This window comes from Sus scrofa, chromosome 10 (genome assembly GCF_054392235.1).
Source record: "Sus scrofa isolate SSC_HxYL_T2T_F1_AM1 chromosome 10, Sscrofa_HxYL_maternal_Yorkshire_Landrace_v2.0, whole genome shotgun sequence".
NCBI classification, from domain to species: domain Eukaryota; kingdom Metazoa; phylum Chordata; class Mammalia; order Artiodactyla; family Suidae; genus Sus; species Sus scrofa.
The window spans coordinates 73,875,894-73,901,873 of NC_139392.1; the positions used below are offsets into that span (position 1 = coordinate 73,875,894).

Here is a 25,980-nt window from a genome sequence, read left to right on the forward strand (position 1 = left end):
AGTGAGATGGTAAAGGGAGAGTTTTTAGAGCATGGCTGAAGTCGCTGTGAGCAGTCACTGCTTTTTTGTTTTTTTTGTTTTTTTGAGGTTTTTTTTTTTTGCCATTTCTTGGGCTGCTCCCGCGGCATATGGAGGTTCCCAGGCTAGGGGTTAAATTGGAGCTGTAGCCACCGGCCTACGCCACAGCCATAGCAACGCAGGATCCGAGCCGCATCTGTGACCTACACCACAGCTCACGGCAATGCCGGATCCTTAACCCACTGAGCAAGGCCAGGAATCAAACCTGCAACCTCATGGTTCCTAGTCGGATTTGTTAACCACTGCGCCACGATGGGAACATCAGTCACTGGTTTTTAACATTGTAGTTGCTGGAGTTCCGGTCGTGGCGCAGTGGTTAATGAATCCGACTAGGAACCATGAGGTTGCGGGTTCAGTCCCTGCCCTTGCTCAGTGGGTTGACAATCCGGCATTGCCGTGAGCTGTGGTAGGTTGCAGATGCGGCTCGGATCCTGCATTGCTGTGGCTCTGGCGTGGGCCAGTGGCTGCAGCTCTGATTAGACCCCTAGCCTGGGAACCTCCATACGCTGCAGGAGCTGCCCAAGAAATGGCAAAAAGACAAAAAAAAAAAATTGTAGTTGTTCAAGGTTAGTATCTCAGGTTTAAAGAAAAAGACGGGGAGTTCCCGCTGTGGTGCAATGGGATCTGTGGCATCTTGGGAGCGCTGGGATGCAGGTTCCATCCCTGGCTGACTCAGTGGGTTGGGGGTCCAGCATTGCTGTAGCTGCAGCTAGGTTGCAACTTCTGTTCAGATCTGATTCCTGGCTTGGGAACTCCATATGCCACAGAGCAGCCAAGAAAGAAAAAAAAAAAAAAAGCAAATGAGTAGCCTTCTCTATGCCCTAAGAGGCATTTTTTTTTTAATCATCACAGTGACTTTGTACTTTTCTGGAATTTGGCAGGCTGTAGAAGCAGATGGAAGCTGGATGCTGTTATTGAAGGATACTTATAATTTAAGCACATTATCGTCTTCAACGATGCCATCTAGTCATTGATCAAGGGTAATGCTAACAGCGGCGTTAGTGCCAGTGCCAAAAACACCCCCCCAAAAGAGTAGGAAATGTAGAACATGAATTTAGGAATTCGATATAGTTCGGTATAAGAGTCAGAAGTGAGAGAGACAGGAAGGCCTCGAGGAGTGAGGGCCGGAGGCAGACCCTGGTGTTAGAGCAGGTTCGCCCACTTTCTCCGTGAATTCAGCCGTCTCATCTTCCTGGGCCTCAATCGCCTCCTCTCTGATGCTGAGGAATTTGAGCAAATGGTCTCTGTGTGCTTAAGTGTCTCTGATTAAGTCCTCCTGAAGATAGTCGTCTTTTCTGAAAATATTTATTTGGTTTCCCAGTTGGACCGGGTCATGCCTTTTATGGAATTAATATTCCCCTCTTGAAGACAGGAACATTTGAGGGCTTTGAAAGCTAGTCCAGCAGGAAGTTTTTTCTGGTCTGTGTCGTTTCCTTCCTCTCAGGGGTGCCTGGGCCTCAACCCACCATCTTCCCATCCAGCTCCTTTGTAGTTTCCTGAAATGAATGACTGAGGTTTTCTGCCTCAGAAAATCACATACGGTAAACGCACCAAGGGAGGTGCCTTTATTCAGAAACTTGGCCGTTTTGAAATAAGGACTGGTGATGTGTGCTTGCCAGTTTGAATTTTAAGACTAGAAAATGGCATGATAATCAAATTTCAGTATTTATGTTACATGCAGATTTTGAATGCAGAAACCCGAAAAGTAAAAGAAATTAATCGGAAGTTAGGTCACATCAAAGACGCTGGACCAAGGGGTTTGTTAAAGGTGTTTATGGCGTTGCCAGTAGCAGCCTCCCTCTGGCTGGTGATAAGAAGGCCTCCCACATTTAATCAGTATCCCCCCGCTCCCATCAATAACTTTGTAACAGAAACGAAAACACTGTGAAGACACAGGATGGGTGGGATGTGTCATGCTCTGGATGTAGGGGAAGGAGCACAGAGCGTCCTTGCACATATGCGTTATCCTAGAAAGATGTGAAACGTGGACTCCGGAGCTAGGTGTGCCAGCTGCCACGTATGAGCTTTGCAGCCTTAGGAAAGTTACCTAGCCTCTCTGGGCCTCAATGTCCCCATCTGTAGAATGGGGTGAATTTTACGTTATGTGACACATAGTAAACATGGAAACAGATTGCCGGACCTGTCTCCAGGGCTTCTGACCCCATACCTCTCAGGTAAGGCATTTGCATTGAACAAGTTCCCTGGTGATGCTGGTCCAGCTGGTCCAGCACTCTGAATAAAATCGCACATCAAAGACATACTGTTTGGGAACCTGATATTTTTCTCTTTGATACATCATGAATGTTTCCTCTTTCATTATTCTACTAATATTTTAAAGCTGCATTGTATTGCATTATTAGATACTTAAGTGGTTTCTTTCTCTTTTTCACGATCATGCATCTTACAGAAAAAAATCCTTTTACGTATGTTTTGTGCACACATCTGATTATCTCACTGGTATAAATTCCTGGAAGTGGAATTACCAGATTCATGGGTGTGTACCTGTTAAAGCCTTTTGTCACAGACTGCCATCAGATTCTTCAGGCAGGAAATAGCAAAAATGTATTCCTTATGAGTAGTCTATGAGAGTAGACAGTGATTTTCTAAATAAAGGCGAGGAGGAGGAAAAAACTCGTTAACTTTACGCAACTCATCTGTATTTGGGCTTTGGTGGGAGAGGGCAGGAAGAGGGTGGGTTTATAGAAAAGACAAAGAGATGTCTAGAGAAGCCAGGGGAGGAGCAATAGGGTTGAACTATGGCTTGATGTCAGGGTAGTTGAGGATTCAGACCTGAATGAATTACAATGTAGTATATACTCGCTGTAGGTGATTTTATGCAAAGAAGAACAGTGCTTTGTTTTTATTTATCAGATGTGGTATATGTGTGCCTCTTAGCTGGAATATCTAGGGGCCCTTGGATTAGGGGTGTGGATTTAATAAAGTCTGGTCCACTCGCCATCCTATGTGGACATCACTAGCTCTGGACCAGGCAGTTGAGACTCTTCTAGAGGGACCTGGAATGAAGTGGCTGCCTCTGGGGAAACAGCCTGGCGATCAGAGAGGCCGCTCAGTGCAAACATTATGCACTGGGAACAGGGATGAGTGAGGAGGGATGGTGGGCGGGGAGGGGGGGGAAATGCGTGGAATGTCAGGGGCGCCCTTGCTGCTCCGTCTGGCCCTGATGATGGGGCCAAAGTTCTGCCGCCTTGGGTTAGAAGCCCCTGCGCTTCTGACCAAATAGCAACAGATAAATAAGCCGAACTCTTGCATGTTATCAGAACGTCAAAACCAGGAAGGGCTCTCACGGGTTGTCTGGTCCAGCCGTCTCTCTTTACAGATAAGGAAGTTAAATAATTTATCATTTTCAATTAAGCTTCACCTCGTAAAAGTTTTTTTAAAATCAGATAGTCAAGCCTTGGGGCAGAACTGGCTGGATTTTCTTTCCTTGGTCTGGGAGAGCCGAGCTTTTGAGACGTGAAGTAGCCGGATGGTGAATAGGAAAGCAGGTGCCAGGGGTGACCCTGGGCTCCCCCTGGGACCCTGAGATGATGTCATGTCAGACCTGGGCTGCTTGAGTCACAGGAACTTGTCCCTCTTCAGATCTGCACATGCCTCTATGGTCCCCAAAGACTTCAAAGTAACCTTGGACGTAGGGGGGCTCTTTTCTTGTGCGGGCCTCGTTTTTACTAGACTTTACATGTATTAATTTTCTTAGTGCAAGTCCCCAAACACGGTTTTCTTGTTTTCCTCTTCGTAAAGAAACACATGTGACAGATGCTCCTCTTAAAAAACAGTACCTGCTCTGAACACACTGTGCCTTCTGCCACTGGGTGACACTGTCAGACCACAGAACAGTCTTCCAGCTGCTGAAGGGTCCTTGAACTTCAGAGCCCATCACTGTCTCACATAGGAGAGCATGAAACTCTGACTCACTTAATGGTCATCCATCATGTTATTTGATAAGGGTAATTTATCAGCCTAAGGCGATTTTAAAGCCAGTGAGTTTAAGGTAATCAATTATTAAAGAATTCTGTTAATTGGACAGCCTTTCTGTTGCTTAGAGGTTTGTGCAGATTAATGGGCTGCATATTAATGAAGTGCTAATTACTTCATTCGAATATGCATGCAAGCCAGCGTCCTCAGATTTATTTCCCACTAGACAACAGTCTGACTCATCTTTCTGAGGCTCATGCACAGCAACCAATATTAGGGACATTGAGTGAGGGTTTATTTTGGGACGTCTTATGCAAAAGGCAGCATAACGTGCTGGTTTAGAGGTGTGAGCAGTGGTTATCTTTGGGTGGTAGAGTCATGACTGTTTTCCTCTTTTCAAAAATGTCATTACAGCATAGTTAATAAGTGGGACCATGAATTAGAATGTCTGGGTTTAAATTCAGATGCTGGGGATCATGGGGAAATTCCTTTATGTCTCTGAGCCTCGGTGCGTTCTTCTTTAAAATGGGGCTAGAGCTGTGAGATTTAAATGAGATGATGAATATAAATAAAGTGTGTAGCTTAGTGTTTGGCTCATAATCAATACTTAGAGGGAAACAAATAGTCTACTGGTTTAGAAAAATGGGCCTTTGCTTCCCTGGACTGGTGTGTATCAGAAGAACCAGGAACTCGTTTCTCACTCGTTTCTCAGATGAGAGAAGGACAGTTTGTTCAAAGCGTGAAGTGACCTCTCCTCCGCTCCCCTGTGTCGACCCACTTCTGCCAGTCTGAGCGCTGCCCTGCACTTGTCACCAGGTCAGGCTGAGTCGAACAGAAGGGGGAAGTTGCATAGAGATGTTTCTGGGGACGAGAAATGAGAAGTCAGGCCTTCCCTTTGCAACTTTAATGTGAGGGAGAAGCACGCTTGTAGGTTTCCTCTAAGCGGATGTGAGCATCCTTCGAGAAGGGTTAGCAGTGTCCTGTTGGGACAGAAGGTGAGAAACCTCAGGAGGAATCAGGAAAGGCCTCACGGGATGGGCTCCTGGGTTTGGATCCTCTGTATCTTAAGCATTTGCCCCCTTCATTCAGTGCAGTTTTGTAGGGTGTCTGCGGGGTGACGCCAGTCAGGGTGCTGGGGACACTGCAGAGGATAAAGCCAGGTGTGCTGCCGTGGACTCAGCTGTAGGCGCCAGTCAGTGGTCCCAGCTTTTGGTTAGTTCTTCTTCGTCAACTAGTTGCACTGGGGCTGCTTCTGCTTGGAGTGGCACGTGGGTGAGGCCTCGTGCTAGGGGCGGGGGACGATTTCAGTCGGCCAGAGGCCTTTCCCTTCTGCAGGGATGCACATCTGTCCTTCCAGAGGGACAGCGGGAAGACACTGGAGAAATTGACCTTGTGAAAGTGGCAAGTTCCCACGGGAAGGGAGCACCAAGTAAAACTGTACTCAGTACTCCCTGCTCAGAAGGGAGCAGGGGGAGGTGGCCCTGGAGGGTGGCCGTGGTGTATTTATTTATAGGAAGTTACGGAGAAATCAGAGCGATGTGGCTGTTGAGTTGTGCAGATAAAGACAAGCTCGGAGACTGGGCAATGACCACGATTGTCACGGTGCCGGCAGGCTCCGCTCGGTGCTTCGGTTTTCTCCCCTCCCCTCTCTCCTTCCCTGGTCCCCTCTGACCCATCTAAGTCCAAATTGGAAAGATGAGCAGAGGCCAAGATGGGTTCATCCATTAAACTTGGTCTAAACTAGGTAGTATCCGTGTGGTGCCTGGTCATCCGTTTCTCACTTGATAGGACATTCATTAATGGAGAGTTAGATTAATGAATACATTTGTTGGAAGCCTTTAACTGCTCAATTTATTGATCATCTGCCACGTGGGCAGGTACTATGTGTGGTGAGTGCTTTCCATACGTTTTCTTTCATGCTTACGACAACCCTGCAAACGCAGGTGTGCGCGCTCTGATTTGCAGGCGAGGAAATCAAGAGTCAGGTTCAGCAGGTGCTACAAAATCACGTGACTAGTCAGTAGCCTAGCCAGGCTCCTCATCCAGGATGGCTGGACTGCAGACGCGGTGGCATTACTTCTTATGCACTGCACAAGGCATCCATCTAACAGCCACTGCATGATCTCAAGATTGTCATTTTGGCAGCCATGAAATATGTACTCTGTTTATGGAGGTATAATATACATGCCGAGAAGAGCAAACACCAAAAAAGTGAACTGATTGGCGAATTTTCAGAACCAATGTGCTGTGTACCCAGAACCTGTGTCAGGAAACAGAGCCTTACCAGCACCCCGGAACCCCCGCGCTCTCCTTCTGCTTGCTCTCTGCTCCCAAGATAACCATTATCCTATCATCTAACCCCAGAGGCTTGTTTCTGAGGGTTTTGAACATCAGTACATGGAATGGTCCAGGATGGAATTTTGTGTCTGGCATTTTCTTTTTTTTTTTTTTTTGCCATGCCCACTGCATGTGAAAGATCCTGGGCCAGGGATTGAACCTGTGCCACAGTGACAACATGGGATCCTTCACCCACTGTGCCACAAGGGAACTCCCAAGTGTCCAGCTTCTTTTGCTGAATGGTTGAGTCCTGCCGTTGTAGAAGCTGCCATCTGTCGGTTCTCAGTGCTCTGTAGTCTTTCCGTGGGAGTCTCCCAGCACAGTTTACTCCGCATCTGACTGTTAGTGGGCATTTGGGTGGCTTTCAGATTGGGGCTGTTAGGAATAGCACCCCTCTGAACGTTCTTTTAAAAACATGTGTGTGGTCTAAAGAAAATGTGTCTTTTCTGCCACCCACCCCCACGTAAATGTGATTTTCCGCAAGATGTTTTCTGGCTGGGATTACAAAGTTATGGTGTTAGAAAGCTTCTAAAATCTATTTTGAGAGAGTGAGAAAGTCATCTTGCTAAAGCGAAACCCGTCGTGGCCTCTCCTGCCCCCTCCCGCGCTCCAATATCCCAGCCCAGAAGAGAGTGATGCTGAAGGGCCTCTCTTTGGAATCAGACCCACGTTCAAATCCTGGTCCTGCCCTTGAGTAGTGTAACCTGGGGCAGTGATAGCCAGGTTATTTTTACTAACCATTATTTGCTGCCAGAGGTGGCATTTACCAAGGGCTTACTGTTTGCAGACACTGCTTTGGGCATGCATTTCTCATTATTCTCCATGACCCTGTAAGATAAACTGCCCTCCTCCTTCTCCCTACCCCCCCACCTTCTTTTAAATTTTTTTCTTTTTACTGGTAAGGGAACTTGGCTCAAAGTCACACGGTAAATGAGAGAACTGGAATTGAGACCCAGTTGGTGTGATCTGGAGCCCTTATTCTTTTTTTTTTTTCTTTTTTTTTTTTTTGTCTTTTTGCCTTTTCTAAGGCCGCTTCTGCGGCACATGGAGGTTTCCAGGCGAGGGGTCGAATCGGAGCTGTAGCCACTGGCCTACACCAGAGCCACAGCAACGCCAGATCCCAGCCGCGTCTGCAACTTACACCACAGCTCACGGCAACGCCAGATCCTCAACCCACTGAGCAAGGCCAGGAATCGAACCCGCAACCCCATGGTTCCTAGTCGGATTTGTTAACCACTGAGCCACAACAGGAACTCCTGGAGCCCTTATTCTTGATGCTGCCTGAGCCACCTTTGGAGACCCCTAGGGAATCAAAACTCCTCCCTCACTGGACCTTCACGGGGAGAAGTTCATGTACAGCATCAGGAAGGTGCACAGTAGCTCCAGCATGTCGTCTCTGATGCTTTCCATGTGTGCTTTTACCAGCAGTGCTGGGGGGCCCCTTTTCTGGGTGTCATCAGGAAAACAGACACCTGCAGATCTGCAGAGGCATCACCACCTCCTGGTTGGTCCTGCTCCACCCAGACCAGCTTCTCGCCAACACTGGCGTGCATCCCATCTTCCCCTTGTTTTTCTTGCCTTCTTTCCCATTTTCTCATTGTGAAATACATGCCTTAAATTTCTGTCAAGATGCATATTTGGGGGATGAAAAAACTGATGAGAGAACAAGTTTGGTATTTTCCCAAGCGCGTCACTCCTTGGCGTTTGTACAGCAGTGTCTTTTCGGCCAGTTTATTGATGGAGCGTCTGCGTTCCAGCCCCTGTGGGCCGGGCACAGTTGGGAAAGTCATGTTTCTGCGCTCCTGTGCCTTCCTCTGGTTGGGTGGCATTTGTCAGCTTTAGTTTGGGCTTGTGGCCACCAAGGTTCCTCTGGACACTTGTGTGGTGCCTTTGGGTACCAGGTGGTGCCACGGTCTCCTGGCACTGAGACTGAATTTTTAGGTTCGCCTCAGCTCAGGACTTTGTAATGAAGCCCTTTGCTGTTGTGAGAAATTCCCATCTTAACTCCCTCTCTGCTCTCTCAAGCCTTCCTCCTTGTTTCTGGGGACCGTGGGTGCCGAGGGAGCGTGTTCGCGTCCAGGGACAGCTGTCCCCCTTCAGGTTGCCCGGGCCTGGACTTGGCCGGCCTGTCGTCTTAAATGACTTCTTCAGAGCATTGGGAGGAGGTGGCTGGACCCCCTCAGCCTGGGAAACAAATGCCTTTAAAAACTGCCTTGGTCCATGGAGGCAATAAGCAACAGAGCCTATTGCAAAGCACCGAGAGCTATATTCGGTGTCCTATGATAGACCGTAATGGAAAAGAATAATGTAAAAACCAATATGGATGTATACATGTATAATGAATCATTTTGCTGTGCAACAGAAATTAGCACAACATTGTAAATCAGCTATAGTTCGATTTGAAAAAAACTGGCCCAGAATTATTTTCAACTTTACAGAAGTTGTAGCAGTTCGAATGTGTACTTGTTTCGCTTTAGTTGGTTTTAGTACCTCTGTAAACTGTATACACAGACGAGTTTCAGGGATTGTTTCCAAAAGGGTTCATTTACTAGTGCTTCTAGGTAAAATTTGATTTGACATATTGAGGTTAACATGAACCTCAGCAGAATCTCTGAATTCTGATTTTTATCTCCTAGGATTAGGTTTGGTGTTTTGTTTTGTTTTTAAATTTTATTGAAGTATAGTTGATTGGATTAGGTTTCATATTTTACTTCGTGATGTGGAAATATGTAAATGAGCTATTAGAGCCAAGACTAATGTGATGAGAAACCCAGAGGCAGTAAATGTTTGTTTTATTAGTCCATTTGTGGAATTTTTCTGTGAGGATGGTTATTCGCCGCTGGAAAGCCATCAACACAAAATACCCGGGACAGGCAGAGGCCTGGGCCCAGAGCTAACCTTTGAAAGGGGGGAAAAATGCAAAGTAAGGACCCAGAAGGCATCTGTAAGGATGGGAGTTCCTTCCTCTCTGGTGGTGGAGTCTCTTAATGATTTCCATTTGCTGGTTCACAAGAATCAAAGGCAGAATTCTCCCCAGGGCGAGGTTTTCAGCACGTGGTATTCGTGTCTGTCTAAAATGCAAATCCGGGTTGTTACTCAAGAGCTTGAAATCTTTCCGTGAATCCCCTCAACCTCAGAACAGCCTCTGTGGTCTTCACCGTCAGCCCTGTTTCCTGCTACACACCCCCCACCCCTACCACTGGAGCTGGAGCCTTTCAGAACTCTGGGCATGTGTGATAGACCTTTTTAGATTTTCTAGAAGGTTCTTAAGGTTTGCAGCATGAAGGAGTCTTAGAACCAATGACTGTTACCAGCAAGAACATGACGGGGCTTCCATGGCCCTTTTCCAGCTCCACCTGTGAAGAAGCGCCAACTGGAGAGAGCGCCTTCATTTCAGCACCAGTGGATCATTTGGTGCAACTCTTATGTTTTTGAAGAACTCTCATGTTTTAAAGGCCCTGAGAGAGAGAGAGAGTTTTGCTTACAGGGTTTCCCAGACCTCTGAGTGAAAGAGAGACTGTGGCTGGTCATATAGCTTGACTAGTCGTAGCTTCCATTTGTTGAGTTTTCGGGGACATGCCAGGGATTTTAGCCTGTGTTACAACACCGCTCATTTTAGCAGGCAGGAGAACCCAGGGGCAGGGGTGTTAAGCTTTGTCCAGCATCTCAAGCTGGGTTTATTTCTCCTATACCGAGCTGACACTCCTTTTCTTTCTTTGACTTGATAGTTTTAAAAAAAAATTGCTTTGTGAATCAGTTCCTGGGCCTGTGAGTGTACATGACAAGAGTGTCTTCACTTTTATTTCTGGAAGAATGTTTCATGGAGCAGCAGTAGCATCCACCCACAAAGCCCCTTCATTTCCAGACCTGTTTCTCTCTCCTCTCTCCTTGTGGGCTGTGGATTCTGGATGCTGAGTCTCTACCTGCCCTGCCTCTAAGCGTCTGTGGGCTCCGGCCAGCTCAGGGGCTCCCTCTGCTGGTAGTTCCTGGACTTTGTCCCTTCACTTAAGGCCTGTTCCTGTTCATTGACACGTCCCAGGGATCTGAGGAATGTGAACAGAAACTGGACATGGTCTTTGCTGTAGGCGATGATGTGATGTCTGTACATGTTGCTGGGATACCGAGGGTGAGGGGGCTTGGTGAGTACTAGGAAAAGGGAGCAAAGAGAAGCCCGAGGTTGTCCAGAGGTCCACCAAGGCCCAAGATGTGTCTGTACCCGGGTAAGCGGGCAGCTTGTGTGGCCTCTAATTGTGGGACTCTGGGAGTGGTGGAGGGTCGCAGGCAAAGTGAGAGACCGTGGCAGTCAAACCACTAAGACCAAGGCAGCTGCGCAGGGTCTGAGCCTTCGCTGTCACCGCTCAGGTGTCTGGCAGGCTCTCAGCCCCAGTAGCCCCGGACGGAACTCCTGGCCTCTCTCCCGTCTGTGCTCACAGCCTCCCCACCTCGACAGCTCTGTCCTTCTCCCCGCTCAGGCCAGAACCCTCCCAGCGCTCTTCATCCCTCTGTGTGTGTCACACCACGTGCACAGGCCTTCAGGAGGTCCCAGGGGATTGGGGTGGAAAGGCATCCCTGCCAGGCTGTCCTCCCCACTGCTGCCGTCTGGGCTAAGCTGACCTGGGACACTGACTCCACTCCTGCTCCTTCCTTGGCTGCCTTTGGTCTGTCCCAAACTCAGTAGTTAATCTTCTAAACAGTGAGTCAGAGCTTGTCACTTACCTGTTCAGATGCCAAATGGCTCCCTGTTGCCACTCAGGGCAAAGGTCAGAGTCCCCACACTGGCCATATCCCACAGGGTCTTGCATCTTATCCCCATGCCCCCTGCCCTAGTTCCCTCTCCATCCTCACCTTCTCTGCTTTGTCCTTTGTCACCTCCTTCCCTCTGTCTGGACGTCCCTCCCATCCACAGGGCTCCCCCTCCCCTGCTGCCACCTTGACCTTAGGAAGGAAGCGGGAATCTGGACTTGGCAAGGTGGAGGGAATGCCTGGTTTAGGGCAGAGTAGCAGCTCCTTTTATGGAAGCGTGTTGGCCTTCTTGGCTACTGATTAACGAAGGAGAAACTGCAGTTGGCTTTTAGAGCAGTTGGGGCTGCAGAGAGGTGCGTGTGGTGCATCTCAGGTTTCCACCAAGGAGCGCGTTTCTCCACGGAGCACGTTCATAAAGTTGAGCTGTGATGGGGTCTCTGACTCACCACCTGCAAGGTTTGTGATTCTGCATTTGGGGAAGGCGACAGGCATTCTTATTCTTCTTTTTGTTTTTGGTTTTTGTTTTCTTAGGGCTACACCTGTGGCCTATGGAAGTTCCCAGGCTAGGGGTCGAATCGGAGCTGCAGCTGCTGGCCTACGCCACAGCCACAGCAACGCTGGATCCAAGCTGTGTCTGCCACCTAGGCCACAGCCCACAGCAATTCTGGATCCTTAACCCACTGAGCAGGATCAGGGATCAAACCCGAATCCTCATAGGCACTAGTTGACTGGGTTGGTAATCCGCTGAGCCACAGGCATTCTTTTTCTTAAAATATCAATGCAGGTAGCGTTGAAGGAATGGTTGGTGTAATTTGTCAGATGTATAGATTATTGTTTGGTAATTCTGATCCTTAATCGTGTATTTAATACCTGAAGTGCATAAACAAACGATGCATCTACCATTTTTCTGTTTTAGTTGCTTGAGTTATTCTTTGGGGCTTTATCTCTTTATTTTCACATTAATTTTCAAAATATTTTTCTATAAAAATATGGAGCATCAGAGTTTGGTAGACAAAACATGGGTTTTAAGATCAGAGGCTGATTGTTCATGGTTTTTACTTTGAGATTTACGCACTTGGCAAAGTGAGCCCGCTCGAGTTACTTGACTTTTGTTCCTCCATTTGTTGTCTGTGAAGTGAAGATTCTAGTTCTTCTGCTCGCAGGGCTGTCGCTAGGGTCAGATGTGGTCACATACCTGCAGGTGCCAGATCTAAAGGGTTAAGCAGTTGGTGGCTGCTCTGCGGGCCGTTCAGGGATTCAGGAAAACATCATAGATAACTTTGAAGCCAAAATCCTGCTTGTAGCTGACTGCCTCTGGACCCGTAGTATTTGTTTTTTACTTTTGCTTGAAAACACATCTTTATTCTTTCCCGCTGTGCACCCCCAGCCCCCCGCCCCCATGCCAGAGTCCACGAAAGCACATACTTGTGTCTCCTCCCTGCACCCCTGCCCCGTGTGTAAACACCCACGCCCTTACTTAGGTGTTTGCTCAGGGTGTTGATTTCCGGGGCGGAAATAAAGATAGAGCTTGTCTTCCATCCAGGAGCTCGTTCACAGACACTCTCGAGAGAGAGTCTTTGTCTGTCTCTACAGATTTAGTTTGAGTCCAACCTTTGCTCGGCTTCTGACATAGCCGGGCACTTGGCCGGACCCGGGGATTTAAAACTGGAGATGTGGTTTCAGCCGTTGGAGAGAACAGACAGATACCAGTGGTTGGCAGATGTGAGGATGCATTTTGTGCCAGAAGTGGCTCGTACAGTCCTCCTGGGGCCCCAGGGCACAGAGGTGACCGTCCTTTCCCCCCGCCCCCATCGCGTCTGGGGGCATAGCGCTGGCCAGAGCATTAACACGCATGTGCTCTGCACTTTCCAGGGAAGGCCCGCCGTTCAAGTCCTCTCCTACAGTCAGACCTTGCATCTGACTTGTGGTTTGGAAAATAAAGTCATCCATGCAGGACGAGCAAGCATAAAACGGCCTTGATTATCTCAGAAGGGTTGTGTGTGACGGGGACAGGGCGCCAGGATGGAGTCAGCACCCAGGGACGTGCCCCAGGTCTGCTGCATTCGGATGCCTGCCAGACGACCAAGGGTTTCCAGTCTGCCACTCAGCCAGCCCTGTCCTCCGAGCTCTGCCACCAGGAGTTTGCTCTTCTGTCTCATGAAATAATTGGTATATACGTGGAATGTCCGCCGTGTCGCTGCCCTGGACAGCTGCAGGGGCGTATGAAAGGGGACATGAACCCTGCTTTCCAGGGGACGGACACACACACACACATACACACACGGATCATAGGAGGAACACCTGAAATTAAACAAGGGCACAGGACCCAGGGATCGTCACGTGTTTCTCTCTTACTGATGGAGAGTCCCAGCCCAGAAAGACATCACATGGGGTGGTTCTGCTCTGTCCTCAGTGGAGCCTCCTCATCCTTCAGAGCATAGGCCTTGGAGAGCCAGGCTCTGCTGCCAGGTTCCCTCCTCCCCTGCTGCTTCCCAGGTGCTCTTCTAGCAGCTGGGGGATGGTGTGTGTGTGCAGATGCAATCTTGGCTCTCAGGAGCATCCGCCCTAGGTGGCGAGTTATAGATCAGTCAGGCTCCGGGTTGGATCAAGCCGGGAGTTCTGGGGTGGGGTTGCAGGTGTACGCAGGGTGGTCAGGAGGTTGGGCTTCTCTGAGAAGGGGACATTGAAGGAAGAGCTGAAAGGCCACGCACAGGATGAAGCCCCCAGGGCAGGGCACTCGTGGGTGGGAGGGAGACTGGACCGTAGCCTGGTGGGAATAAAGAGGCCGACCTGCCCCCAGGGAGCCATGGGCACTGATGCAGGGTCCGCAGTCTGTATGCTTCTAGAACGTGTGAATTTGGAGGCTGAAGGGAGCATGGAGGGCCTGGGTCTGCCCCCAGGTTCTCAAGGTGGGGTTAAGCCGGTGTTGAGACGCGGTGGTGGGAGCACCTGATGACCTGAAGCTCCGGGGGTGACCTGTCAGGCCGTGGGACCCCAGCTTTCGTCGTCAGCAGCCCAGAAGGTCGCAATTCCTCCCTCTCCCTGCTGCCGCTTTGCTCAGCCGGCGCGGCAGCGTTGAGGGGGACGTGGTGGCCTGGGCGGGCCGGGCGGGCCGGGCCACAGAGACCACAGTGGCTCGTCTTTGTCTTGCAGACAGCCCGCTGGAGGAGCCTGACCTGCAGGACGCTTACCTCTGCCCCAGGAGCATCATGGCCGAGCCCGACTACATAGACGATGACAATCCCGAGCTCATCAGGCCCCAGAAACTAGTCAATCCCGTCAAAACCTCCCGGAACCACCAAGATCTGCACAGAGAACTTCTCATGAATCAAAAAAGGTAAGCTTTTTTTTAAATAAGTTTTCTCGAAGTGTAGTTGGGGTACAAGGTTGTGCTAATTCCTCCTGTACAGCAAAGTGATTCAGCTGTACCCACACATACTCCATGCTCTTTCGGCTTCTTTTCCCACGTGGATGACCACAGCGTGTCGGGTAGAGCCCCCTGTGCTTTCCAGCAAGTCTCCTTGGCCACTCACTCCATCGACCCCAGTGTGGTGTGCGTACACCACTCTCAAACCCCAAAGATGGTATTTTTGAGCTGCCTTTTCCTTAGAGGGGCTTTTAAGGTAACGAGATTTCATTTTAATTACACTAACCAAGGCTTCAGAGAGTTTTTTGGTTTCTTGACCATACGGAAACATTTTAAAAATATTCTTTTTCTTTATGGTTTGTCATAGGCCGTTGAATATACTTCCTTGTGCTGTACAGCAGAACCTTGGGGATTAACCCCTCATGTGCACTTGCGGACCCCAGCCTCCTGCTCCATCCCCCTCCCTCCACCCTCCCCCTTGGCAACCCCAAGTCTGTTCTCTGGGTCTGTGGGGCTGTTTTATAGACAGGTTCATTCGTGTCATGTTTTAGATTCCACATATAAGTAATATCATAGGTGTTTATTTCTTGACCATATTTAAAGCTTCCTTATTCCCTTAGCAGACTCAAGCCAGGGAGGCTGACTGTAGGCTCAGCTGATGCCGCCAGGGTTACTCAGGGTTCTGTGGTCCCATGTCTCCTTATCGCTCTCTCTCTCTCTCTCTCTCTCTTTTTTTTTTTTTTTGCTTTTTAGGGCTGCACCCTAAAGCTATATGGAAGTTCCTAGGTTAGGGGTCGAATCAGAGCTACAGCTGCCAGCCTACGCCACAGCCACACCAGATCCGAGCTGCATCTGCCACCTACACCACAGCTCACAGCAACACCAGATCCCCGACCTGCTGACCAAGGCCAGGGATTGAACTCACATCCTCTTGGATACTAGCTGGATTCGTTCCTGCTGTGCCACAATGGGAACTCCACAAGTCTCATTCTCAAGTGGATGCATGTTTTAAATTTTGTATGGAAGGGACTGGATTAAGGATGAAAGAGGGTGTCCTGGGTCAAAAGGAAATGAATACATTATTTCTTAGATTTGTGAAAATTCTGAATTTTCTCCATCACTTGGAGAAATGTGACTCAGATGCTGTCCTGTTCAACATGTGTAGAATGGCAGAGAGAAGTCTGTAGGACCACATGAGATGTAACAGTAGGTCAGGACCCTCTTTCTTGTGTTTGCGTTGGTTTTTACATTACATTTGTAGCATTTTAAATTATGACTATCATCCTTTTTTTTTTTAAGAGGAGCAAAACATTTACCCCCTATCAGCTTAGTAAAAACCATTTGTTAGTTTCATATGTCAGGCATCATTTTGGGTGTTGGGTTTGGTGTACTCTGTTTTTTGGGTTTTTTTGCCATGTCCATGGCATACAAAAGTTCCTGGGGTGGGGGTCAAACCAGAGCCATAAGAGTGACAACTTAAGATCCTTAACCCAATGAGCCACAAGAGACTAGGACTATATAAGGTCCTAAAATGGCCACAGAATTGGGAGGCGTCCTTCCTGGAAAACCATGCTTGCACTTTGGTGAGAAGACTGGGGTGGGGAGTGTGTGTGTGTGTGTGTGTGTGTGTGTGTGTGTGTGTTAATAAACGCCAAGAGGAAATAGCTAGATGGTTTTCTTTCTTTCTTTCTCTCTCTTTTTCTTCCTCCCCCCCTTCCTCTCTTTCCTTTTTTTTTTTTTTTTGCTTTTAAGGGTCGCATGTGCAGCATAAAGAAGTTCCCAGGCTAGGGGTCAAATCAGAGCTATAGCTGCTGGCCTACACCACAGCCACAGCAATGTGGGATCTGAGCCTCATCTGTGACCTACACTGCAGCTCATGGCAGTGCTGGATTCTTAACAGCTGAGCGGGGTCAGTAATTGAACCCACGTCCTCTTGGATGCTAGTCAGGTTCGTTATTGCTGAGCCACAGTGGGAACTCCAGCTGAATGGTTTTCTGAACGAGATGGTTTTCTCACTGTCTTCACCTCTTGGGACTCAGTCCCCTTTCCTGTAAAATAGGAGTAAGAGACTTAGTTAATCTCTAAGAGATATTCTAGCTCAAACTGTTGTTGGTTTTTTTGGTTTGATTTTTTTCTATTATATCTAGGAAAAGGCTCCCTGTCAAAATAGAGGCAAAGGTAAATCAAAATTGGCAGAGGAGTTGCTCTTTGAACTCGAGGCCATAGACAGTTCTGTAGAAATGGATTTAGTAGCCTGGGTCCTGTCGCTGTAAAACATTACAGTTTTGTGCAGTTGAACCTGTTCCAGATTACCCAGAGGAGGCCTGTTCTGTGAAAGTGGAGAAAAAGGGATTGGGGCTGGGAGAGGGAGACAGAGCTGAGATCCACACAGAAAAAGCTTCCGTGGAGCCTTGTTACCTTTGCTCTGTGTGGCCTTGAATTTGGCTCAAAGCCCTGTAGCATTTCAGAGTCGTTTGCGTCTCTCCCTAGAGATGAGAGGATAAAAGTGGAGTCACTTCTTATCACCGCAGAGGAGAGCCTGTTCTCATAGCTTTTCTGAGATTGTGGCCTGCAGTCTTTGAAGTATACCATACATCTTTCGTTCCCAGCTAAGTTTCAGGGTAAAAGTCATTAAATCTTGATCTGGTCACAGTTTGCCTCCAGGTCTAACTATTTGACCCTTTGTCTTAATAGTTCTTAGAGTCTTTAGGTGTCCCTGGTGGCATACAAAGACAGATTGCAATAGGCATTCTTTTTTGTAGGTAAAAGAGTAGTGTTCAAGAGGTCTTAAAAAATAAGAATATTTCAAATATTATTTAGAGAGAGTCTTTCTTCTCTAAAAACAGTACTTTTGGAGTTCCCTGGTGGCCTGTTGGTTGAGGATGCATTGTCATTGCTATGGCCTGGGTTCGATCCCTGACCCAGGAACTTCTGCGTGCCATGGGTGCGGCCACAAAAAATAAATAAATAAAAATAAAAAGAGTTCTTTGGGGGCAAATATAGAATACCCAGCCATTCTCCATCTCTGCCATTGGTTCTTTGGCTTGTGTGTTTCCCTTGACAGTTTCTGGGTCCCTGTGTTTGCAGTTGCCCTTCAGTTGGTGTGCTTTGCTAGACAGATAGTTCCTCAATGAATACTTATTGCTATACCACATGGAAAGAATATGGCAAGTTGAGGTAGAAATATTTGCATTTGATCTACACAGATAGAAATGGCTCAGTCAGAAATGTAGAGGGAGGGGCAGGCCAGACCAGAAGATTCTAGGATTCAAGGTTAAGGGCTTGAAACCCAAAGGCAGCTCTCCTCCTCCCCCTAAGGGAAAAAAAAAAAATCAGGCCAAAAGTTGTTAGGTTGGGTGGGCAGGGGAGGGGAGTGTGTGGGGATATTGGGCCTGCCTCTCCCTCTGCTCTTGGAGAAGGAGGTGATTTGCCTCCTACTGTTTCAAGTGTGGAGTGGAGGTGGGGCAGGAGTGAACGTGGACCATTCCTCTCGGCCCCTGAATGCATTCAGTGGTTTATGTGACCTGGGAAACGGATCTTTAAAAGTTGCCTGTACGTTTTCATCATTGTTGGAGGGAATATAAATTGTCTCGGCCTGTTTGGAAAGCAGTTTGGCAGCAGGCTTCCCAATCCAATGCGTGCAGATGCTTAGCCAGCAGTTCCGCTTCTGTGAACGCAGCCAGCAGAAGTACTCGTATAGGACAAATGTAAGTGAACAGGAAAGTTCTCGCCTCATTGCGTTCAGCAGGGAGCCGTAGCAAACAACCTAAGTGTCTTTCATCATGGGCTCGGCAGAAATTTGGCAGTGCTGTACTCTGATGTCCTGTGCAGACGGTTAAGTGAGGCAGAGCCCTATTCATAAAGGTATAGATGGGAGGTCCCGTCGTGGCTCAGCGGTTAAGGAATCTGATGAGGATCCATGAAGATGCAGGTTCGATCCCTGGCCTCACGCAGTATGTTAAGGATCTGGCGTTGCCGTGAGCTGGGGTATAGGTCAGAGACTCGGCTTGGATCTGGCGTTGCTGTGGCTATAGTGGAGGCTGGAGGCTACAGCTTGGATTCAACCCCTAGCCTGGGAACCTCTATATGCTGTGGGTGCAGCCCTAAAAAAATAAAAAAATAAGTAAATAGATAAAATAAAGGTATAGATAATACTGAGGAGCACAGGCTAAACTGTGTTATCTATGGGTGCAGGAACGGGGAGCCATCCATGGGTGCAGGTACAATTTTGGGGGCCACTGTTCATGTAGAACACAGCGCAAGTGGCGCGTCCAAGATATGTATAACAGAGTTGGCGTGTGCTTTGACTTTTTATTTTGCATGTGTGTATATATCGCCTAATCTTTTTTTTTTTTTTTATTGCAAAGAGCACTTACTAATTTAAAAAATCAACTTGGCCCACTGTAATAGTCGGAGGAAGTGTTTTGGGAATAACTGTTGTCTTGAGTGGTGCAAAGCCTCCAGGCCTTGAGCAACTGTCAATCATAAAGGGTCTGGAAGTTCCTGTTGATTGTGTATTGATTAGAGAAAATCAGCTGTTGTCATACCAAGACTGATGCTGTCATTTTTATGAAATTTGGAGCTTGTTTCTGTCTGCCTACACTCTCTCTGCAATCTGATCCAGTTTTAGACTCCGAGAATCACATAGGCAGTGATTCTTTTTCACAAAGGCAGTGCTTGACTTTTTCCAGTTAAGTGAGCTGCTTGATAAAATATTAACAGAATTTGTATGACTTCTTGACTATTCTAAGTGCAGAACATTTATCATGTAAGTACCATTTTCTTGAGTTTCATGTTACTAAATATTTTATCTTACTGCACCATTGTGTAAAATCTTTGAACAGAAAATGAATACCGTGTATTAGTTAAACCCATTCACACATCGCGGTAGAACGCTGGCTTAATGCATCATACATCAGAGTTTGTTCAGCAGCTCTTGGATAATCCAGAAGAACTTAATAACCCTTGACGTTAATTTTGCTAGTGAAATATAGTTCGAAATTTAAATTATGCAGGTAGCTAAATTCTTAATCCTGAAATTTAAATCCCTTGGCTCTGTTTGTAGTGTCACACTAAGACTTTTAATAGTCATGAAGCTGAGTAGATCTTCACGCAGATTATTTACAAACAAGTTTTCCTGTGTTCAGTGACACGTCTATTTGAGCGAAGTACCAGAAGCAAGTTTTTTTTAATTGCACTGAAAAAAGATTTAATTTCTGTAGTAGTCTGTCTATACTTCTGTCTTCCTCATACAACCAGTAACTGAAACAAATTATAATTAACTGAAACAGTTATAAAACATTGATTTTTTTGTTGTTGTTGCACTGGAAATTTGGCTAAATTAATTTTTCTTTTTCTTTTTTCCCGGCTGTTCCCACAGCATGTGAAAGTTCCCAAGCCAGGGATCAAACCCACACCGCAGCAGTAACAACACTGGATCCATAACCCACTGAGCTGCCTAATTTTTGTTTTTAAACCAAAAGTTCTGCTAATGAAGATTGGGAAAGTGGAGACATGTGTTGTTATTTTGATAATATTTTATCTTCAGTGATGGGATAGCCTGATCTTTAACTTTGAAATATCATTTATTGTGATTTTTTAAAAAACCAAGGTAGATAGAGATATCAGAATTAAATATATATATATATATATATATGACTAGATAGATGAGGAAGTGTGACCTTGTGGATTAGTTTACAGATGTGATAGGGCGAACTTGAGAGAGACTGAGGCAAGGGTGTTGTTGGGATCCTTAGAACCAGAGAACTTTTCGGGAATAATTTGATCTATTGATTATTCACATGACTCCTAGTTGATGAGTCGCATCAAGTTGATCGAAGTGTTTGGAGAACAACCACGGGGGTCGACGTGCGTGGTCTGCAGACGCACAGGCGTCATCTGCAAGGCCAGCAAGTGTGCATGGAGGTGCCCCGGCCACCTCAGCTCAGAGAGGTACGCGGTCCTGTTCGGGCCGCGCATGCGCATGGACGTGGGCGTGCACTCATGCTGTCACTTAACGCTCTGTGCCGCGCATTGTTTCATTTTTATCTTAAATGCCCCTCGTCTTCGAGTTGAGATGATTTAGGGGCCACGGAGACTAGTGAGAGAAAGGGGGGGAAGACCGTGAAGAGGAGGAGACCAGCCAGGCCAGTACCAGGGAGCCTGGACTGAAGGAATCCTAAGGAATTGGCGGAGGAAACAGCGACACGGGAGTGCTAGCTGACCATTCACACAGGCAGAAATCCCGCCAGAGAAAAATGCCAGTGTAATGCCCTTCCCGGACCTGCTTCAGACGTTTCAGATGAGGGCTGCCAGGAAATAGCCTGAGTTTTGGTTTTGTCCCCCCCAACTTCTCTCTCCAAAATGTCCAGCTTCCCTGCAGCCTGACCTCCGTGCCCCATCAGCAGTTGAACTTCGGGTCTGAAATGGTTTCAGGGCACTGGCCTGGGAGTCTGGATATGAGGCCTCCATGGCTGTACCCGCCCCCGACTGCGCCCCCCCCCACCACACCCCAGCCCCAGCAGTGATAAAACCACGGACGCGCCTTCAGATGTGCAGGAACCAGCTCCCAAGTCCTTGAAAGCAAGGGTTGCCAGAGGCTTCTGGGGCCATTTTGTTCAGTTTGTGTGCTAGCTTATTTGGAGGCTGCATCACTAGATCACTTGGGATCAGGGGCTCGGTCTTGGGATGCTGCCCCTGAAACCCCCGGTGGAGGCGCCTTCCTCTCCATCGTGGGTGATGGTCACACCCACTGCATAAGTGTGTCCTTCCCCACCCTGAACCGCCCTTACTAACCTCCCTCACATGGCCTAGTGTGTGGCATACAGTAGGTGCTCAATATGTTTTTATCGAGCGATGACTTTTGCTTAGTCTTAGAAGATGCTCTTGCCCTTTTTTTCATGCTGGTGAGTTTCTGAGGCCCCCCAATGTTGACTGTTAGCTGGTTTGGTGGTAGGCATCCTGGTTATGCTGGGTCTCTACACCCCTTTTCCACAGTCAAGGCCTGAAATTTCTGTTCATAAAAGATGCAGCCATTAGACTGAGACTTTTTCATCTTGTCAATGCTTTCTTTGCAGGGGTCTTGCCCCTCAGAATAAGCCTGAACTGCAGAAAGTGATGGAAAAGAGAAAACGAGATCAAGTCATAAAGCAGAAGGAAGAGGAAGCACAAAAGAAGAAATCTGACCTGGAAATAGAACTATTAAAGCGGCAGCAGAAGTTGGAGCAGGTGCGGGTGAAAGGTGTTTTTGTTTTTTGGGTTTTTTGTTTTTTGTTTTTTAAATTAAGATGTGTTTGACTTACAATATTGTATAAGTGTAAGGGGTAACAGTCTATTGATTTGGTACATGTGATTGCCCTTGTAGCATTCGCTAGCACCTCTCTCACATCCTCTGATTACCATTTCTTTCAGTGGTGGGAACAGTTAAGATGTACTCTCTTAGCATCTTTCAGGTTTAAATCGTTTTGTTGTCTACAGTCTCTGTATTGTGTATTAGATCTCCAGGACTTATTTACTAGATGCAAGTATGTGTCCTTAATAGCATCTTTCCTGCCCCAGGCCCTTCTAGTCACCATTTTGCTCTCAGCTTTTACGATTTCAGTGTTTTGAGATCCCCATATATAAGAGAGGTCATACAGTACTTGTCTTTCCCTGACTTATCTTGTCCTGAGAAATAAGGATGTTGGAACCAGCAGAATTTCCCAGGCATGTCAGATGTAAATATCTATATACCGTGAAAGGGAAATCTGAGGTAGATGTCTGCAGGTGGACTGAAATAATTTCAAGGTAAAGAGAAGCATTCTGTTGAGGACCTGGAAGAGAGCAGGAATCCAAGCCCAAACCAGGGAACATCACTGAATTCACAGCTCAGTGCCGGAAGCTCAAGCAATTGAATGAAATTCAGCCTCACTAAGACCACGGAGCAAGTGCATGTTGAGCTCGGCAGTTGTTTTAAGGCTTCTCCTTGACCTTTAGGCTCTTGTCATCCGTCAGTATGTCAGTAACAAGCATTCAGCTGCTGTTCCTGTGCAGAATTCTTATCACAGGACCTAGATCTAGCCATATATATAAATTATGTAAATACATTTAAAGTGAAGACTTTAAGAGAGACGTTCTTCCAGTGGGACATCAAGTCGGTAGGGATTTTGGAAAGCCGAACGATGTTTTGGAAAGCCTCTACTGTTTATAAATCACATGTAAATAATTTTCCTATTTCTGAATTCTGTTTAGCTTGAACTTGAGAAGCAGAAATTGCAAGAAGAGCAAGAAAACGCTCCCGAGTTTGTGAAGGTTAAAGGCAACCTCAGAAGAACAGGCCAAGAAGTGGCCCAAGCCCAAGAGTCGTAGGCCAGGCTGCAGAGACCGCGCCCCTGGCCCATCGCACACAGAAATCGTGTGCGGGGGGGCCTCCCCAGCGCTTCCCCCCCGGGGCCAGATCCCCTGAGAGAATCCCAGCCAGCAGAGAACTGTTCCTTTAAAAAGGATTTGGTTTTGGTTTTCCTACCACCTGGGTGGATAAAGAACCTGTGACAGTTGCAGTTCCTATGCGCCAAACGAAGGACGTCCACCAGCACTTAAGTTGGGATAATGAACCCGTGTTCAAAGACTTAAAAAAAACGACGCCAACAAGAAGGAGAAGCAGAACAGGAAGAGGATACTGGGAGAAATCCTGGAGCGTTGCACTGCTTGGTTTTTCTCTCAGTCCAAGTGTAGTGGGGCACCAGAGCCTTTTCTCTTTGAAAACCTAAAGAAAATGTATTTCGTCCTTCCTTTAGTTGTCTGTCCAGTAGTTTAGATTGCATAGACAGGCCTTAGATCTGTTACATCCACCGTTTGTAAAGTGTCTTCTTCCTTTACGCTTTCACCCAAGTGTTAGACAACATCAGAAAAGGTTAATACTTATGGTAAACACAGCTCTTACTTTGTTAGCCATTGAGATTCAGAAATAGGGTGAGACGGTTTCAAAATATGGAAACAAATATGTAAACATCTGTCTCGATCTTATTTTCATTCCTGCTGGTCCTCTGATGCTTCCTGGTGACCTTCTGCTGAGAAGGTACGTCATGTAAATCCATGTATTGCTTTGATAACGGTTAGACGTTTTCTTCTGTTTTATTTTCTTTTTAAATTTCTTGCTCAGCCAGTCCTTTTATATGACATAATCTCCTAGTCCTTGGAGGCATAAAACCTAGTCCACATAACCCAACTTCAGTGTCAAAAGTAGAGGGTTCAGGAGTTCCTGTTGTAGCTCAGTGGATTAAGAACCTGACACAGTGTCTGTGAGGATGTGAGTTCGATCCCTGGCCTCACTCAGTGGATCAAGGATCCAACGTTGCCGGGAGCTGCCGTGTAGGTCGCAGATGCGGCTCGGCTCTGGCGTTGCTGTGGCTGTGGCATAGGCCGGCAGCTGCAGCTCCAATTCGACCCCTAGCCTGGGAACTTCATATGCCGCAGGTGCAGCCCTAAAAAGACAAAAAAAGAAAAAAAAAATTAGAGGGTCCAACTCTTTTGGTTTCTTCTGAGAGCACTGTGGGGAAAGCTCCCACCGGGACCTGGGAAGGCAGAGTCCTTTGGGTATTTTAATGTGAAACAAATGTAGATGGGTCTCAAGGAGGCCCAGCTGGAAGATTTCTAGCATTTTAGAATAGAATATTATTTGAATCCAAGCTTTGAAATTTTCTGATGAATGATCACCTATTGCTTTGCCCTTTTTTTCTTATGAAGAAGGACTGTTTTGCCACTACCTTAGTGATGGGGATGCTGTTGATAAGGATGCTGTCGTGACTACTGTTCTCATCTCTCAGGAATAGCGGAGGGGAGGGGAGGCTGCTCGGTGTGTGCGCTCCGGCTGGCCTGCTACTCCAGTTAACAGCCAGATGCTTAGGCAAAATGCATTTTATATTGCCAGTGTGGGCAGGGGAACATTCTGCTTGGGGTGGTCTGGACGAGTTCGTGTGGATTTCAGTACGTGCTTCGTATAAACAAGTCAGCTAGTAACTTCTCCATCAAAGGCTCTTCTTGGAGTTCAAGAGTCCTAGAAAGCTGGATCCCAAGTTTCTGAATCCTGAATAAGCATAGTAGAAATTAGTTTTCTGTGGGAAGGCTATAGCTTTCACGGTTGACGATTAGGCTGGTGTTCAGCCCTGATGGGAACAAGACAAAAGAGAAGACATAGATGATATGTACCTCTAGTTAGAGAATGTGTGGATTACACCTGCAGTGTGGATTGTTCCTCTCAGCAGCAAGTATTATTTGAATAAAAATAGGGGGTGCCGAAGATACAATGTTGCTTTTGAAGGGTGGACAGGTAACTGTTTTTCCCCATCCTTCTTCCTTGTGAGAGGGGACAGTGCACCATGGAAGCATGTTTCTGATTGTCCGCTGACTAGAGTTCTTTCTTGGTGTGTGCAAACTAATGCAGTTTGTAAAAATAAAGGTTCAGGACTAACCCACAGCCTTTAATCCACCCAGAGGTAAGGTCTTCAGATCCTGTATCCTTGAAGCAGTGCTGCCACTTGGGCAACTTCTCCAGGGCCCTAACAGCCTCCCTTGGAAGGACTCGTTCTGTTCCCAGAACCCGAACCCGCTCCCCTTCACTGGGAAGAAACACGTTAACAAAAGCACATCCCTCCCGATGTCACTCGTACATCTGCAGAGTTAACAGTGGTTAGGAGTCCAAGGTCTGGCCCAAAGAAGACTTGCGACTAGTGTGAAGGGAAGGTTCCTTCCTAAACAGTGAAACACACAGGTAGAGGCGTTCTTGGAAGTTGCCACGTCAGCTCAGCTCTCAAGTCTGAGCCTAAGAAGGCGTCACTCCCCTCCCCCAGTTTAATACTGTACAGTCCAGACCCCTAGGGCTCATAAACACCAGAGCAATTTTGTGCTTTGAGCCACTTTTTGACAAAAACGGCTCCATTTTTCCACTCTGTGGTTTTCTTAAAATAGTTGAGTGTTTTCTAGTCTCCGAGTGGTAAAGTAGTGTTGCTTTCTAAGCTATCACAGTTGACTTTATTCTTCTACTCTGAAAAAATCTTGACTTGTTTGAGTGTATATAATATATATAAAGGGAGCCTTAATGGATTTGTTTTCATAATTTAATATTTTTTGTATTTGCTCTTGTATAATTGTTTTTAACGGAAAGTATTACAGAATTGAGGGTGGAATTCTTAGAACCAAAGTTATTCTTAATAAAAATCACCACATGCTTGGACCATGCGGCTGTGTGTGTCTGATCTGTTTAAGGTGGATGTCTGGGCATTCCTGTGTGGCTCAGCGGGTTAAGGTTTCGCATTGTCACTGAAGTGGCTCAGGCGTTGCTATGGTGCGGGTTTGATCCCTGGCCCAGGAACTTCCGCATGCCTCAGATGCGGCAAAAGAAACCCCCACGTGATAATAAAAAGTACAAACAAACAAAAAAAAAATATGGATGTCTGGACTGAAATGGGGGGGTGCTGAGTTCAATTCAAGGATTAGAGGTGGTTCTAGGGTTTCCCTTTGATGACCTTTCCCCTAAACCAGGTACA

General features: G+C 47.1%; 1 protein-coding gene across 5 annotated transcripts in view; it reads left to right on the forward strand.

Moving 5' to 3' along the window:
- The window catches only part of FAM107B (family with sequence similarity 107 member B), an 82,555-nt gene extending 56,883 nt beyond the window's left edge, over nucleotides 1-25,672 (forward strand). For 3 of the 5 annotated variants that reach the window (XM_084980258.1, XM_021064845.2, XM_021064842.2), the window contains 3 exons: nucleotides 14,245-14,428; nucleotides 21,535-21,685; nucleotides 22,688-25,672. In XM_084980258.1, the coding sequence (XP_084836384.1) occupies nucleotides 14,301-14,428; nucleotides 21,535-21,685; nucleotides 22,688-22,804 (396 nt within the window). In that variant the 5' untranslated portion in view covers nucleotides 14,245-14,300 and the 3' untranslated portion in view covers nucleotides 22,805-25,672. Of the gene's footprint in view, nucleotides 1-11,438; nucleotides 11,548-12,963; nucleotides 13,261-14,244; nucleotides 14,429-21,534; nucleotides 21,686-22,687 lie in introns of those variants that run through there. The other 2 variants (XM_021064843.2, XM_021064841.2) reach the window with 2 other exon arrangements.
- Nucleotides 25,673-25,980: the final 308 nt, after the last annotated feature.